General features: G+C 40.1%; 1 protein-coding gene across 1 annotated transcript; it reads right to left on the reverse strand.

The window, feature by feature from the left end:
• Nucleotides 1-1,161: 1,161 nt before the first annotated feature.
• Nucleotides 1,162-1,695, reverse strand: LOC109810749 (uncharacterized). The gene has a single exon (XM_020374674.1). The coding sequence runs from the start codon at nucleotides 1,693-1,695 to the stop codon at nucleotides 1,162-1,164; it is 534 nt and encodes a 177-aa protein (XP_020230263.1).
• Between the last annotated feature and the right edge of the window lie 17,277 nt (nucleotides 1,696-18,972).

An 18,972-nucleotide genomic window follows, 5' to 3' on the forward strand; every position in this document is an offset into this window, starting at 1 on the left:
CTAAGAACATAGACCTTTCTCCCGTCATGTGTCGTGAACAACCACTATCCAGGTACCATGACTAGACACTTCTTTTCTTTGTTGAACAGATATGCGACAGGTATTATTTCAGTCTTTGGTACTCAAATGGATTTGGGTCTAATGAGTGTTAGCGTTTGAGGTTTTGGAATACCTCTTCTTGTGCATGTGACTGCACTTGGACGTGGAATGTCCATGCTTCCCATACGTAGAATATGCAAATGCACTTGATTTGTTTTCAGATTCAGATTCAACATATCATATCCCTGATTTATCATTGCTGCTCCTAGAGTATTTTAACATCTGTTCAAGAATTTTACTTCCTAGGGTGAACTTTGATAAATCTAATTTTAGTAAATGAATTTCTTTGTTAAGCTTGTTTACTTCTTCTGAAGTTGTATTACATTTTTCAAAACCTTTTTTTGACTTTTTCAATAATTTTTCATTTTCATTTTTGAGTAAAAGGTTTTCTTCAAGTAGTTCAGAAACCCTTTTCTTCTGTTCTTTATAGGCTGTTGAAATTTTTGCCGAATCAGACAGAAGTTGATTATATGCATGCTGAAGAGTCTTAAAGTCAGATTCGCTAACCTCTTCATCATCAGATTCTGATGATGAGTTTGTGTCTGCCATGAGACATATATTTGCTTCTTCATCATCTTCAGACATTGACGTGTCTAGATCTTCCCAGGTGGCCATCATGGCCTTCTTCTTTTTGTGGAAGGTTAGCCTTTTCTTTTCTTTCTCTTTTTCTTTCTCTAGATCTGGACATTCTATTTTGTAATGTCCTGGTTTCTTGCATTCAAAGCATACTGGCTGAGTCTTGTCTCTAGGAGTTCTATTGAATTTTCTCCAACGTGATCCTCCTTTCTTCTTCATCATAGAGTGGATCTTTCTTGATAAGAAGGATATCTCATTGTCTAAGTCACATGTTTCTTCATCACAACTCTCATCAGACGCTTCTTCCGCCTTTAATGCTTTCGAAGATGATGGTGTAGATTTTATCTTTTGCACACTTAGTGCAATGGACTTTTGTTTTCTCCCAGCGTCATCTTGTTATAGCTCCAGCTCATGGACTTTGAGTAGCCCTATGAGTTCTTCCAGTGAGAGCTTTTCGAGATTCTTGGACGCTCTCAAGACTGTAACTTATGGTCTCCGTTTCCTGGGTAAACTACGAAGTAGCTTGTCAATATGATCAAAATTATCATAAGTTCTACCAAGGAAGGAGAGTTCATTTATAATAGTTTGGAATCTTCCAAACATAGTTTGGATAGACTCATTCTCTTCCATTTCGAAGAGTTCATACTTATGAACCAATAAGATTAGCTTGTTGCATTTTACCTCCAGGGATCCCTCGTAGGTTAGAGCTAGGGTATCCCACATCTGTTTGGCACTCTTGAAGTTGTGTACTTTAGTGTATTCTTCCTCAATCAGAGCACATATGAGTGCATTTTGAGCTTTGGAGTTCAGTATGAATCTATGTTTCTGTTCTTCATTCCAATGTGCTTTAGGTAACTCCCTGCCAGCATCATCAAGAGGAATGTAGTTTCCGTGTTCTACGAAATCCCACATGTCTATATGACATGCATCAAAGAATGTAATCATTCTTTGTTTCCAGTAGTTGTAGTTTGTTCCTTTAAAGAGAGGTGGGTGGTTCACCGCCTGTCCTTTGTTTTCCATTGATCGTACCCCTGTAGTGTTAGATGCTCAACCCTAAGGGTCAAACTCTGATACCAATTGAAGTTAGCGGAATATAACACAAAAGGGGGGGTTGAATGTATGTGTGCGAGAACGAAGTAATTTTAAAATCAATACTCTTTTCCCTCTAAAAACAATATTATCTTGAGCACTTAAAAACTGTGCAAGGTTGGCTCAACAAAAGATTTTCTGTCTGAAGGTTTATCGGCTGCACAAGGAAAATGTTTCTCAAAAGGAAAATGTTCTTTAAGATGATAAGTTACGCAAGTTTATTTTTCGTCACAAGATAGTTGTAGTAAAAATAATTAGTGGATGAAATTTTCAGTATGACGTAATAGCTAAACAAAATTGCGTCTAAAAATAGGTAAAGAGTGTAAAGAGTTTTATACTGGTTTGCTCAACCTGAGCTACATCCAGTATCCTTCAACTGAAGGGTTCCACTAATCACAACGGATTACAAGTATTATCAACCACTTCTGGTACGTCAACTTCACTCGTCGACGCTAGTATTCTTAAACCACTTCTGGTTCACCGAGTATTCTCAACCACTCCTGGTTCGTCAATTTCACTCGTCAACGCTAGTATTCTTAAACCACTTCTAGTTCACCAAGAATTCTTTCAAATAGCCTCTCTAGGCTTTACAATAAATGAATGGTTTGATTGTGTGTATAACTCTCACAAAGAGGATAGGATGATTTCTACACTCGCTTAAGGTATTCAACCTTAGATTTACAAAGATGTGTATTCTGAGTGTGTGTGTTACTCTCACAGAGAGGATAGGATAATTTCAACACTCACTAAGATAAGCTATCTTAGATCTACAGAGATATACAAGACTGTGCAAGAAGAGATTTAATGTTTGCTTTTGCTTCTTGCTTGTTGCTTCACTTTTCTTCTCACTTCTTGTTTTGTCTTGATATTTATAGCCTCATTGTAAATTTGTCCGTTGTTTGAATTTGAAAATATTCGTTGGAGCGGAGCTTCCTGTTGGCCCAGATAGTAGTTTGTTCATGGCTATGTAGATATTTCATTCAATGCACTTGATCTTGCATTAAATGTTTGCTTTCCAAATCTGTGTTACGTGAAGTCCTTTGCATAGTTTGTTCACCTTTATGTCTGACTTCAATCATAACCTAGGTATATTTGTTCTCTTTCCGTTAGTGTAGCTATAGAGGCATTTTCTTTTTCTAAAAAGTAGGTGTACTTGCTCTGACACACGTAGCTTTGACTTGTGAAATCGTGCTTGCCTATTTTTCTTCTTTCTTTTTACAATATTGATGACTTCTTGTGCTCTTCTTATGAATGTAGACGATATATGATATTCCTCGTTGTGAATAGTAGACTTCAGATGCTTTTCAATATTCTTCGTCTACGTCTGGAATTTGAGTCTCCGTCTAAGAGGTAGACTTTGACTTTTCCTTTCATCTGGTTAGTTGTGCAGATGGAAGACTTATAATTTTGTCTGGAGAATTTTTTTGTCTTGTGTTATCCATCGTCTGATATTTTGTTGACCTTCGTCTAGTTGACCTTTGACTGGTAGTGTGTTAAGGTTCGATGTACGGACTTCATTCGGTGCTTGACCAACTTTTATCTTGTTCTTGACTTATTCTTCTGATACTTCAAGACTTCGACTAGTGGTATGCCTTGTCTTGTATGTATTTTCATTTGGCTTTTGTCAGGCTTAGTCTTGATGCTTGATCAGTTCGTTTGATGTTTTGTCCAACTCAACCAGGCTTTATTTATTTTGACCATAGTATATGTAATGACATATACTTCATTTTTCAGTCCTGTTCTTATATTTATCTGAAACACTAACACACATGCTAGAAATAACAGTATGTGTTATATTTGTCATGTTCAAAACCTTGTTGGGGATTTCTTCGTCTGACTTAACAGCATTGTCCTCAAAGACTTATCTGCATGCTATGCTAGTCTCACATGATATAATATGTCCTTCCTAATAATAATTAAGATAATAAAACTAGCAAGTTTTTATAAGTGAGAATAACCTAATAACCCATACAAGGAGGTAAAATAAGAAAAGATGCATAAAGGGAGTTCACTAGAACCTTTTGAAATAGTTGTATTTATAAGAACAAAAAAATTGTTTCTTAAAACCATCTAAGACCAAGTCAACAATTCAAGAAGATAAGGTAACAACATCTCTTAAAAAACCAAGTCAAAATGATAAGATGAGACTTAGTCTATAAGACCAAGTCAACAATACTAGATTTAATTGAAATATCTTTTAAATAAAAACTAAATTAATTTATAATATTTTTCTAAACCTTAATTAAACAATATATAATTTTTTTGAAATATAATTCAAAATGTATAACAATTTCCCACATATTTTTAAAAAGAATAAAGAAAAGAAAGAATTTTATGGGTTCTCATTCTCTTAGATGTAATGATGGAAACTTGCTTGGAAAACCGAATTGATGTTGATTTCCCTTCAAGCTCCTCCCTAGATCCTTGACTCCTTGATTCTTCCTAAGCCTTGTTAAGGTCTCCAATGGAGGAGGAGACCTTAAAACCACCACGGTTTGGTGGAGAAACACTCCCAAGAGGCGCCACTCCTTGGTGAAGAGATAAGCCACTTCAATCCTCACCACACTCTTCTAGTGAAGGGATAAGAGAATTGGATGAAATCAAAGAGGTTTAGAGACTTTTAGAAGAGAGAATTCTGATCACAATTTCAGAAATGAAATCTCAATACATCCAAAAGTGTTTAACAAAGAGGGAAAAACGAAAATATAGGAGTAGGAAGCTTGGAGAGTAAGCTAGTCTTAACCATGGTTCACTAGGAACCATGGTAAGGTCTAGCTAACCACCCATGGTCTAGAGGCTTGGAGAACAAGCTCCTCACTTAGCTTGCTTGGTAAGCTAGCTAAGGAGAAGCTTGTGCTTCAAGCTTCCAAGCTTGAGAAGAACCAAGCTATTTGGCCAAGTGTGAACACAAGTGTGAACACATCTAGGTGGGCGGCTCTTTGGACTTAATTTACTCCAACCGGTTTTGAAATTGATAATTTGATTTAGTTAGGTTCATCCAATGTGAATGGAACCTAGCTAAATCAAATCTATGAAAAATTAGGAGTAAAATGAGTCAAATATGAAAATTTTAGCCTAGGACCACCTTTGGCTAAATTTCTAGAAACACTCTCTAGCTTACTAGTGACACTCTCTAGTTTGCTAATGCCACTCCTACTAGAAAAACTAAGAAAAGAATGTATTTCTAGGTTAGGTTAAATGGAGTCAAAGTGTCCAAGTAACCTACCCTAGAAACAATATACAATAGCTACTAAAAAGGAAATAAAGTGCCTCACAAATACAAAGGCAAAAATACACCTATACAAGTATCTACTATATACAAGGTACAAGAAAACAACTATACAAGTATGTACAATGGAAACTTAAGAGACTAATAAGAGGAACTATAATCAATGCTCATGATGAGCAAAGGTCTTTGAGCACCTCCTCTTTAGAAGTCTCCTCTAGCTTCCTAACCATGGACCTAATTAAAGACCCAATGGTCTTCATGGGTGAGCCTTCTTGGATCATCCTTCACCTTTCTTGGTCTTACCTCTTCCAAATGGATCCTTGGGGATTAGATTTCCATCATGTAATGCGTCAAATTTGTTGTAACAAGTTATATGAACCAAACTTAGACTGATAAAACTTAAACACATAGTGTAATTGGTATAGAAAGCTATATGAACTAAAGACACTTGAAAAATGTTAGAGGTCTACCAATCACATTAAATCCTATAATTCTTGATGTTATCTCTGTTATGAGCTAATAGGCCATACACGTGTCCATTATTCATAAATGTTCCAAAGACCATACTAGGATCTCATACAAACGGCTCTATTTGACACTCTTAAGTGATTTCATCAAATGTATGCCACAAATCATACATCGCCTATGAAGGATATGAAAATCATTAAAAGTTCTATAAACTGTCAAGTTTTCTTGTAATCACATAAAGCTAAACTATAAAATTTATCTTCTCATTCATACAATTCCAACATTTTCTCACATCACAAGAATAAACTAAAATTAATAAAAATTGGTTGAAATCAATTTAATATTAGTAGAACTAAAAAGTAACTTATTCTCACCCATATGAAGTTATGAACCTTGTTCATGAGATCTCTAATTACAAAGGTTCAATTACTATCCGTTGTTTGTTTTTAAGTGGCTTAATAAAATTTTGTTCTCCTCCATGTTTAATATAGCACTATCTTTCCTAGGAGTTTAAGTCAGAGGATAGGCAGAATCCCTCATTGAATGCACATATCCAATAAATTTTAATCTTAAGTTATTACTTTACAACATTATTTTCAATTTTATATTCCTAATGGAATATTTTCTAAGAAAATTTTCAACCACTCAACCTCATAGTCAACCATCTCAAAAAAAAATTCTAACCCAACAATTTGGTTGATCTCAAATAATTGCACTATGTACAACCAATTGTAATGACACAACTACGGGTGGATTTTGTGTCATTTTAATCAAAGATCCAAATATAATTATCATTGTATTTATAATACAGTAGAAAATCCACCACATTGAATACCATTTGTGGTATCCTTATAACATCTCATGTTATGTAAAACTTTTGAAATATGGAGAACTTTACATTGACTCAAATAAAAATAATTTGGAAATTTTCTAATATTTCGCACACTCCCTAACATTTCATCTCATAAATGACAAATGCTTTCAAAATTCAAACTTAGAAAACTTACATCTCCAAGAGACAGTAGAGGTATTGTCTCACATTAAGAACTAAAATTTACTCCATCAAGAAGTCAACAAAAGTATACAACTTGTAGATACTATTATCAATCCTCCTTTTATCTATGTCTAATAAGTCTCACTTTTCTTTTTCCACTTATTTTCATTCCAAAAATCATTTTCTCTAGAAAAATTGTACCAAATTCCTACACCATAGTAAGATACATTTTATAATATAACATCAACTTTTAAACTCATATTCCTTACATCACATCATATTTCAACTTAAAAAGTTCACCAAAATTGTAAGTCTAGTTCAATATAATAGAACTATGTATAAGAAATGAATTTAAATCTCACTAGCCATCCACTTTATTTAAAAGCCTAATAGTGTGTTTGGATGAGAAATTTTACAAATTCAAGGAATTTTAAATTTTTGGTATTTGAATTACTTTGATTTCAATTTCTACCATTCTTAAAATATTTTGTTTGGATAAGTCAATTCAAATTTCTCAAATTTAAATTGTTGGATTGGATATGATAATTTGATTCCACCATGGTAAAATTAATTTTAAAAATATATTTATATGTTGAGATTTTTAAATTAAATTTTATAAAAATAAATATTAGCTAATTTTTAAATATTTAATAATTTTAAAAATTAATATTAGATAATATTTAATAATTTTAAAAATATTTTTGAATATTCAATAATTAAAAATATGAAGATATAAGAGATAAGATAAAATATATAAGTAAAATAAGAAAAAAATGAAAAATTTCAAATTCTTACTTTTTTGGGAGAATTTGAAATTGTACTTATACTATCCGCATCGAGCACCGAGCTTGAGCTCGGTATCCAAGCACCGCACCGCACGACATCGGATAGGCGCTACATCAGCCAAAGCAAGGGCCCACTGTCTATTGGGTCGCGGCCAATCTCAGGCCCAAACTAACCTTCTCTTCACCCAAGAGAAAAATCCTAATTTACATCAAGGTACGTGCACTATATATATATGAGATGCCTACACTATTAAATACTAACTTTAGCATCGAAGTCTCTTTTGCAGGTACCCACCCCATCTCGGAGCAGCTGACGTACCAAGCAAAGGAGGTTCACCAATCTTGCCTAGCAGATCATCCCCTCAACCGATCTCAGGTAAGAACATTTGGCACCCACCGTGGGGTCGATCAAGAATTCTCTTATTGGCCACGCTTATGATTTTCACCCGAAGCCATAGTAGAAGAGCAACAGGCGAAGCAGAACAACAAGCATCCAGCATGGAAGGAGAAGCGACCCTACGAAGGCTGATCGAGCAGGTTGAATAGATGCAGTAGTGGCACACCCCCGATTTGGAGAACATGTGCACTCAGCATGAGGCCAATCTGGAGGCGTTACGAGCGGAGAAAGAGCACATTCGGGCTCAACTCCATCAACACCCCTCACACGCACCTCCTCAACCAAGCAATCACCACGAGGAGGAACACCAATTGGTCTCTCCACCACTGACAGCACCCAAAATAACCACCCACTGGTCGGCGACACATCAGTCGCATGCACTGACGCAAAGATCAGATCATGAAGTTAGCAACGCACCGACCTTGGCTCAGTCACAACGGGCCAATGTCTACCGCCACCCCTTCGTGGACGGCATCATGGAGACACCTCTCCCCTTTGGATGAAAGCCCCTGAACATCGACAGATATGACGGCTGCACCGATCTTGATGAGCACATCAACCTCTACATCACCCAACTGAACCTTTACACTAACGATGATGCCATCCTGTGTCGGGTCTTCCTGACCTCACTAAAAGGATCGGCACTCGCCTGGTATACCCAACTGCCGCTAGGGTTGATCAACAACTTTGACACCTTGGTCAAGTGATTTACGACATAGTATGCAACGAGCCGACCCCACCACGTGACCTCGGCTACCTTAGCCAACCTCCAGCAAGGCGACGACGAGCCGCTGCACAAATTCATGGAGCGATTCGCCAATATCGCCATCAAGATCCGCAACCTGGACCCTGAGGTCTCCCTACATGCCATGCTCATGGCACTCAAGCCGGGTCCCTTTATCGACAGTCTTTGTGGTGACCTCCCCGGACATGGACGAGCTCCGTGCCCGAGCCGCCGGATACATCCAGATGGAGGAGCACACGGCGTTCTGTGACCAAGTCCGTGGAAAGCCACAAGGAAAGCAAGACCACAGTCACAAAGATAAGATGAGAGTCTTCAACGACAGCCAATTCAAAAAGCCTCGGCAGAACAAAGTTAGGAAGTACCACTTCTACACCCCCTTGAATGCGCCCCGAGTCCACATACTAGAAGAGGCCAATAATACTGACCTAATTACCCTGCCACCACCTAGGCACAACCCCAATAGTGGTGAAAAATCCAAGTATTGCCGATACCATAGAAATTATGGTCACACAACTGAGGAATACCGAACACTCAGGGACCGCATTAAGGAACTCGTCCAAGGGGGGCACCTCAGACAATACGTCCAACAATCACAATCTCATAGGTGGGGCTACCATGGACACAGCTGCGAACGAGGACGAGGTCGGGGCTCCAACTCCCGGATAGACTAACCCTCCAAATCCCAGCAAAACATCAGCGAGGCAGTATAGGTCGAGGTAAGTCATGACACAGGTACGACTCCCTTACGCGGAGTCATCAATACAATTGTAGGTGGCTTCGCAAGGGGTGGCTCAAGTAGCTCAGCACGCAAGAGACACTTACGAAGCATCAACAACATCCATGCGAACACCTCGGCTCCGCAATGCAACACACTGCCCATCACCTTCACGGATGATGACTATGTCAGTATCTGCCCAAATCAGGACGACCCCATGGTCATTGCGGTGGAGGTAGCTAACTGGGAGGTTCACAAGACACTAATTGACCAAGGAAGCTTAGTAGACATCTTGTACTAGCCAACATTTTTAAGGTTAGACATCCCCCATTCTCTCATCTAACCTCACACAGAATCCCTAGTCGAATTTATAGATGAATGAGTCCACACTCGGGGATACATAGAGCTGCTAACAACCTTTGGGACCCCTCCCAACTCAAAAAGAACCATAGTCAAATACCTCCTCGTCGATGCCAACACATCTTACAACATCATCATAGGCAGACCAACGTTAAACCAACTTGGAGCTGTGGTGTCCACCCCGCATCTAACGATGAAATTCCTAGGAGGTAACAGTCAGATAATCTCGGTCAAGGCAAACCAAAGAACAACTCAGCAATGCTATGCTGAAAGCTTAAAAGCATCGTCACCAGTAGAGGAGCAACGCCGAGGTGACTCTCCCACTGTAGCTCACATAACTCAGGCCGACATCACTGACCTGGATCCGAGATCGGAGTCCCACGACAACTGACCAAGCCCAATTGACGAGCTAGCCGATCTTTAAATTGGTAAACTCCCCGGCTAGTGCACGAAGATAAGTCAGCAGCTAAGTCCAGAGTTGCGACAACAACTCATAGCTGAGATCTCCAAGAATGCTGATCTTTTTGCATGGTCAAGCGTCGACATGCCAGGTATAGACCCTAGCCTCATTTGTCACAAATTAGCAATTTACAAAGAAGTCAAACCAGTGGCTCAAAGAAAATGAAAAGTCGGAGGAGAAAGAAGAGAGGCCATTATAACCGAGACACAAAAGTTGATGAGAGCAGGTTTCATCCGAGAAGTCAGATACACCACGTGGCTGGCCAATGTGGTGCTTGTCAAAAAAAGCTCGGGGAAGTGGCGCATGTGCATCGACTATACCGACCTCAATAAAGCCTTCCCTAAGGACGCATATCTCCTTCCGAGCATTGACAGGTTGGTCGACAGAGCCCCCAGCCATGCCCTCCTCAAATTCCTGGACGCATATTCGAGCTACAATCAAATCATGATGTACCTGCCAGACGAGGAGAACACAACCTTCATCATAGATCAAGCCAACTTTTACTACCGCGTGATGTTATTCGGCCTAAAAAACGCGAGAGCTACTTATCAGAGGTTGATGGACAAGATTTTCCACCAGCAGATCGGGAGGAACATGGAAGTCTATGTAGACGACATGGTCGTGAAAACCACATCGGTTGAAGCCCACACTGCTGACCTGGCCGAAGTGTTCAACCAGATATGAAAACACAACATGCGCCTAAACCCTGAAAAGTGCATCTTTGGGGTCCAGGGAGGTAAGTTCCTCGGCTTCATGATCACTCATAGGGGTATTGAGGCCAACCTAGAAAAGTGTAGGGCCATCATACAAATGCATACCCCCAAAATGTCAAAGACGTCCAACGATTGGCAGGCAGGTTAGTCTCTCTCTCTCATTTCATACCCAGGTTGGCAGAGAAAGCAGGACCTATCTTCAATCTGCTGCGGAAACCTAAGCACTTCGAGTGGACCGACCAATGTGAAGAAGCCTTCAAAAGCTTCAAAAGCTTCCTCGCCACCCCCGCCAATCCTGCAAAGGTCGAACCATCATGCCGACCTCCTCATTTACTTGGCTGTGGTAGAGGACACAATCAGTGCAGTAATAGTACAAGAGCACCACAGGGAGAAAATTCCCATGTACTTCATCAGTTGAGTCCTCCAAGACACAGAAAAGCGGTACCAAATAATTGAAAAACTAGCGTTGGCATTCATCACGACAGCTTGGGGCCTCCGACCGTATTTCTAGAGTCACTAGGTTGTCGTCAAGATTGACTATCTGATCAGGAAAATATTGAGAAAACCAGAGCTTGCAGGGCGCATGATCACGTGGTTGGTAGAGTTGTCTGAATTTGGCATTAGATACGAAGCCCGAGGACCTCTAAAAGCCCAATGCCTAGTAGACTTTGTGGCCAAGCTCACCCGGACCTCGCCACAGGAAAGTCCAACCTGGACCTTACACGTCGACGGGTCCTCCAACACTAAGGGCAGGGGCACAAGAATCATACTTGAAGGCCCCAACCAGGTCGTCATCGAGCAATTCCTCAAGTTTAGGTTCAAAATCACCAACAATCAAGTAGAATACGAAGCACTACTAGCAAGATTAATGTTGGCACGGGACATCGGAGCATAATGGGTGAGTTGCAACAGCAACTCAAAACTCATGGTAGAACAGCTCAGCGAAACCTACCAGACCAAGGATGCCCTACTATAGAGATACTATCAAGCAGTGTCCAAATGGACCGCATTTTTTAAGGATTTCACCATACATCATGTGCCCCGGGAGCAGAATTTCAAGGCTGATCTCCTATCCAAGCTTGCCAGCACAAAACACCCCGGGCAGCATCGGACCATCCAAGAAACCCTCAACTCTCCTAGCCTAGAAGACAAAGTCGTCAACACCAACGACACCGAAGACAAGGGATGGATGATAGACATATGGAACTACTTAAAAGAGGGGATACTGCTTGAGGATAAAGGCAAAGCTCAGAAGATGAGGGTAAGATCATCTAAAATTATCATCATTGCAGGTGAACTTTTCAAAAGAGGCATCTCGGATCCTCTGCTAAAATGCCTAACCACGTCCCAAGTCACCTATGTCATCGAGGAGATCCACCGAGGTATATGCGGCATGCACTCCGGTGCACGCTCGATGGCGACCAGGGTGATCTGAGCTAGATATTACTGGCCCACGTTGAAGTTAGACTGCAAAGACTATGTACAAAGGTGCAAGGAATGCCAACAATTTGGCAACGCACATCGGAAGCCACCTGAAGTCCTCCACCAAATGGTATCCCCATGGCCCTTTGCCCAGTGGGAAATGGACATCCTCAGACCATTCCCCCCTACGAAAGGCCAACTAAAATTTCTGCTCGTCGTTGTCGATTACTTCACTAAGTGGATTGAAGCTTGCCCGCTCGCCAACATCACCACTGAGAACGTGCAAAAATTCACATGGAAAAACATTATTTGTCGACTCAATATCCTGCATTCTCTCATCACCGACAACGGGAAACAATTCATTGCGCACAATTTTGAAAGCTTCCTCCAAGAACTCGGCATCAAGCACCTCGCCACCTCGGTCAAACACCCTTAAACCAACGGTCAAGCCGAAGCTGCCACCAAGGTTATACTCCGAGAACTCAAAAAATGATTGGGAAATGCCAAGGGACAATGGGCTGATGAGCTATCGATCATCCTCTAGGCATACCATTGCACCCACAGTCGACAATCCAAGAAACACCTTACAGGATGACCTATGGTGCAGATGCCATGATCCCATTCGAAGTTAGCGAAACTTCCCATCGGTGACACACTTTCAACAATGAGCAAAACACTTAGAAAATAGCAGCCGATCTCGACTTGATAGACGAGATCAGGGAGGAAGCTCATATCAGAGAAGAAGCATGCAAACTCCGTGCCTCTAGACGCTACAACACTAAGGTTCGACCACGGGCCTTCCGAGCAGGAGACCTTGTCTGGCGACTACGGGGAGAAGCAAGAATAGACCCATCTAAAGGCAAATTGGCGGAAAATTGGGAAGGACCGTTTCGCATTATCGAGAACCTCGACAACGACGCATACAGGTTGGAAGAGCTCGGTGGCAAAGCCTTCCGAAGAACATGGAACGCCACCCACCTCAAATTTTACTTTTCTTAAAATTTTAAATTAAGGTGCTGTACTCTTTTTCCTTCTTGGTCTTTTTTCCAAAGAAAAACAAAAAAAAGGTTTTGCCCGAGGAAGGTTTTAACGAGGCACACTTTCAAGTCAATAATACACTCATTATTCCTTACATATTCCTACTCTCGCGTGATTTACATTCTCAGCACACTCACAATCTCACGCTACCAAAAAATAGCTCATTTTAAGCCAAGGTCGAGTTCGAACCTTGGTATACTTCGTTTTAAGCCAAGGTCGAGTTTGAACCTTGGTATATTTTGTTTTAAGTCAAGGTCGAGTTTGAACCTTGGTATACTTCATTTTAAGCCAAGGTCGAGTTCGAACCTTGGTATATTTCGTTTTAAGAAAGGTCGAGTTCGAACCTTGGTATACTTCGTTTTAAGCCAAGGTCGAGTTCAAACCTTGGTATACTTCGTTTTAAGCCGAGGTCGAGTTTGAACCTTGGTATATTTCGTTTTAAGCCAAGGTTGAGTTCGACCCTTGGTATATTTCGTTTTAAGCCATGGTCGAGTTCGAACCTTGGTATATTTCGTTTTAAGCCAAGGTCGAGTTCGAACCTTGGTATACTTCGTTTTAAGCAGAGGTCGAGTTCAAACCTTGACATATTTCATTTTAAGCCAAGGTCGATTTCCAACCTTGGTATAGTTTGTTTTAAGCTAAGGTCAAACTCAAGACCAAGGGCCTAACTCGGACCCCAAAAATCACATAAGTCAAGCTTATACAAGAAGACAAGTCTAAGTAAGGTCGAAAACAAGCAATGTGCAGCAAATGGATTCATTCAAAAGGCAAATCGAGTCCAACATAAGAATATTACAAAACAAGTACAAAATCAAAACAAAATAAAACAAAGTGCCTATGCAGGGCAATTGTGACCCTCCTAAGCAGCTGTATTCTCGCTTTAACTCTCGGACATATCATCTTCATTGATCAGCTGCCCATCTCAAACATCCTTCTCCACGTGCATTGCAAAAAAATCTACCTCAGGCGCAATCGCCTTGGCTTGACGAGTTTCTTTGGAAAATCCTTTCTTATGCTCGACGACGATGACACGTTTAGTCGCATACAACTTCCTCTCCACATCCTTTTTTTTGCAAAAGTTAGCACCTCAAGATCCATCTTCAAGACACTAACCTCCTCGCCCTTGCCAACAAGAAGTACCTCATCATAGAGATGCTTCTGCTCGGCCGCTCGTAGTTTGGCCTTCAAATCGGCATTATCTTCTTTCAGCACCCGGGCCCGTCCCTAGGCAACCTCCACCTCATCCTTTGAGGACTTGATAACTTCCAGCAACTCACCAACCTTAGCGGTGTATGCCTCGTTGGCCTTCACAGCAACCTCCAAAGACTTCTAAGTCTTGGAGAGATCTCTCCTCAAACTTGGGAGCTCGGCCACGACTTTCTGCACTTTCTCCAGCTCGACCTCATGCTTTTGCCAGCGCTGCCTCCAATGATCTACTATGGCAAGGGACCTCTGCATAAAAACCTCGGTCGAATCTAGACCCTCAACCGGCCCCACTTTCTCTATCATGGCCTTGTCGGCCATAAACGCCGGGTCCTCCTTGTAGAAACCCTCGATGATCAGATTGGCATTCCACAATGATGTCACATTGGGTGACTTGCTAACATGGTCCAACCTCGCCAAGGGTCGGTTGACGTCGAAGCGCTGGAAGATGCACCTCGACCTCGGCGCTGAGGATGAATTGGGGTTAGTCGAAGTCATGGTCAGAGGGGCCGACATCAAAATGGCAGTAGAGCTTGAAGCTTCCTCGCCAATCCCAACTGAGGTTGATGTCGGAACCACCTATGACAATAACATAAATTTCAACATTTTTTCTCCTAAGTTACATAATATACGTGTAATAAATAAAGAGAAAAACACGAATCGAGTACTTGTCGATCCTGGTTAGTCTATGGCACGGGCTCCCCCAAAGGTGTCTCGGCCCCGGGACTTGTAATAAGGTCAATCGGGGAAACAAGATCAGCGGCCCTCGAAGACACCTCCTCCAAAGTAGGAGCGCCGGAACCCTCACCAACCACCTTGGGATCCCTTTTTCTCTTCCGGTTGGTCTTCAAGGAGGCGACCTCCTCCTCGCCAGGCTCGGGCACATCCGGGTCCTCGGTGTTGAACCTCACCTTTAGTTCATTCCATTTGCTTTTCCCCATCAAGTCTGCAAAACACCCAACACAAAAAGAATGGTTAAGATGACAACGCCACTTGACAAATATCACGAGCAAAGCAAATGATACTCACTCTCTAGACCTTTTTCCTTGTTCGTCATAACAGTAAGAGCCAGGACAAGCTTGTTGTCTAACGGGCGAGGTAACTCCACCAAGTCGGTGATGTCGTCCTCATCCGAGTTCGACAAGCAAATGCAGCTCAACCCGTTAAACTTTACCGGGCTCTACTGCCAAAAAAAGGGAAACATCGGCTCCCCTCCGCGATGAAAAACCTCCTTGGTCTTCAGGTCATTATTGATAGGGCAAACCCGGAAGAATTCATTCTTAAAATTCTTATACGATTGGGAGTAAAGTTGGAACAACCCCCCAACCTTACTCCCACTAAGGGATACCCAACCTAGAGGCAGCTCGCCCAATTTAAGTTGATAGAAATGTAAGAAAATAGACAACGACGCTCTCATCCCCAAGGTCGAGCATAGAACCTAAAAGACCCGCAAAAACCCCCAACTAATTGGGGTGTAGCTGACAAGGAACCACATTAACTAACTTAAGAAAGCCACATTCAAACTCGATGAAAGGCAAGCAAACACCGAGGTCCCTAAAGAGGCAACGATACATGTAAAAGAACAGAGTATTTATAGTACTGGCCATATATACACGCTCACCAGGTTGGCAGGGCTCAACCCGAATAAGCTTGGAAACGGCCGACTTGCAGATCGTCAATGATTTCCATAGGGCATTCACATCGAGAAAGGTTCTAAACCTACTCTCGAACTCACCGACATCCCCCCTGACCCACTTGTAACCCGGAATAGAAATGGTGGGATGCGAATCTTTGGAGTTGTTTCCTCCCTTTTTCTTCCCCTTACCATCGCCCGCGGCGGCCACTTCCCTAGCAACCTCCGCTGACTTCCCACACACCGGGGCCTTCCCCTTGGTTTTCCCCGGGGCACCCTCTCAGAGGGGACTGAACTTCGCTCCCCCTCACCAGCCATCACTCACAGAGCAACTACGAAAAGAGAAAGATGAAAATGGGGGGAAAATGAAGTACCTGGTACTCCTAAACTGACAATAGAAGTCTTGAATGTGGCAACGGACAATGACGAGTATATTGCCGGAGAACACAATGAAGAAGACAAACGAGTCGAAGACACTTAACTAGCAGATGAAAATGCAAATGTGCAACTAAGAGATAAAAAGGGGGCATAGCATTTAAAAACAAAAAACGACAAATGGGTGACGCATTAAATAGGGGGTCATAATAACGGGGTGTGTCCCATCATTATGAGTCGTAACTCTTTATTACAAGCCGCCCCGTTTCGCGAAACGAGGCGACTCCTTAATGACACATGATGTCCGACCTATAAGGAAAAAATGAAAGGTCACGACCCTTACCAAACTCAGTATTAACTCTTCGACCCGAGATCCTTAAAGCTCGAGGGGCTAGTGTAATATCCGCATCGGGCACCGAGCTTAAGCTCGGTATCCAAGCACCGCACCGCACGACATCGGATAGGCGCTACATGACATCGGCCAAAGCAAGGGCCCACTGTCTATTGGGCTGCGGCCAATCTCAGGCCCAAACCAACCTTCTCTTCGCCCAAGAGGAAAACCCTAATTTACATCAAGGTACGTGCACTATATATATGAGATGCCTACACTATCAAATACTAACTTTAGTAACGGAGTCTCTTTTGCAAGTACCCACCCCATCTCGGAGCAACCGACGTACCAAGCAAAGGAATCTTGCCCAGCAGATCGTCCCCTCGACCGATCTCAAGTAAGAACAATATTATTTCAAGAAATTTCACAAATGCTTGAATTTCAAATTTCTTATAAATTTTTCATCCAAACAAGGTATTTCACCTCAAAGAATTTGAAATTCTTCAAATAAATGAATTATTCCATTTAAATTCTCCATTTAAACACACTATAATACTTCCATAACTTTTTTTTTTTTTTTCTAAAAAAAACTTTAACACCATAAATTCAATAACATTACTTCTAAATATCCCTCACAGAAGCTTCCAAATTAAAATCTTAAAAATTAATAATAAAACAACAAATAAACTGATGAACTAAAAAATAAATTTTTGTTCTTAAAAAACGTAATTGGTGCTAAATGAAACAATTTGATTGCTAAATAAATTAGTGACTGAAGAAAGATATTCGCAAAACCAATTAGTGACCAATTTTAATTTGGTTGATGTGTAACGATTGAAACGGTCACCGACATGAATGGATATGATGATAAGGTTTTAGTACTTCAATTAACGGGATCAAAAATGGCAACATATATTTTCAGTTGCAAATTCTATCTCTTAATTTAAAAAATAAAAGGATATCGTTGCATATATGATATAACCCAATTTGGTGACTATTTCGATTATTTATTTAATACTATTTAATATAATTTTTGAATATTTTATTTTTTGGCATAGATTCATTCGCTAAATTTAAAAGATAAAAAAGTAATTTAATTCCATATAAACAATTTTGGATTGTTAGTTTAATAATTTTTAATTAATTTATTTAAAAATTTGTTTGTTTAAATATTCTTTTATATTTTAGAAACCATGCTTATTTTATTAATAGAGAATAAACTTATTAATGTAGAACATTTTTAAAATTAATTCACAATACACAACAAGAATATATGAAATTGCTATTATTTTTTACTACTAATAAATTTACTAGCGATTTCGAAGCCAATCTATTACCCGTTAACTTCTAATTATTTTTTCGCAATGAAGATTGAACCTAAGTCTTCATGTTTCTAACTACCACAACTCCTCCCCACCCAACCACTAGGCTAAGTAATTTTCCAAGCTAAATTTAGATAGACTAATTAGAAAAAATTCACTTATACCACACACCTCGATAATGACAATTTTAATTTGGTGTAAGCATAATTTCTATTTATAGATAATTAGTATAGGTAAAGGCTTTTAGTTCCAATTTTTGTTTTTTCTTTCTTTTTAATTTCGTTAAAAATCTTGCACTCTCTAACTCCCATATCTGTCTTATATGTTGCTTCCAAAATACCAATACTGTCTACGTCGCAACCAACACCCTCTACGGCTCTACCTCATCAATGTTACCATCGGCCACTACCTCTTGTACGACGAGCTCATTCACCATGTTGAAAGCCTAATTTCTAACCTAACCTTTATTCGCAAATCTCCAATGGTGAAATCACACTCGATCTCTACCCCAACCTCCTATGCATTCATAGAAGAAGAACATCAAGTAATAAGCCACATCATTAATTATGTGACATATAATGTGCCTACCGATGAATTAACTAACAAATCTAACATTTCGTATATGACAAAGACCAATTTGAATGGTAGAAAAGTTGATGATTCATGTTTTATTTTTCTTAACTTAGAGACTACTATGTTACTATCCCACAAAGTCGAGGATCAAAATAATATTTTATTGTATTTTGTGTGATAACGTATCCAGATACACACAAATAACAATTAATAACAAATTAAAAGTAGGAACAATTATACCAAAAAAGTTAAAAAAAAGAAGAAGATGGAATAATTGTTACAACTTTTTTGGACATAGATTGATTTGGATTGAATTTGTGTTGTTTTATTTTATTCAAATTGATTAAATTTAATTGGATTGGTTTTAATTAAATTCTTTTTTTTGTTTGCAATCTAAATTGAACCAACCTTAGTAGTAGTAGTAGTAAAGAAAAAAAAAAAGAAT

This window comes from Cajanus cajan, chromosome 4, assembly GCF_000230855.2.
Source record: "Cajanus cajan strain Asha chromosome 4, NIPB_CcT2T_4, whole genome shotgun sequence".
NCBI lineage: Eukaryota > Viridiplantae > Streptophyta > Magnoliopsida > Fabales > Fabaceae > Cajanus > Cajanus cajan.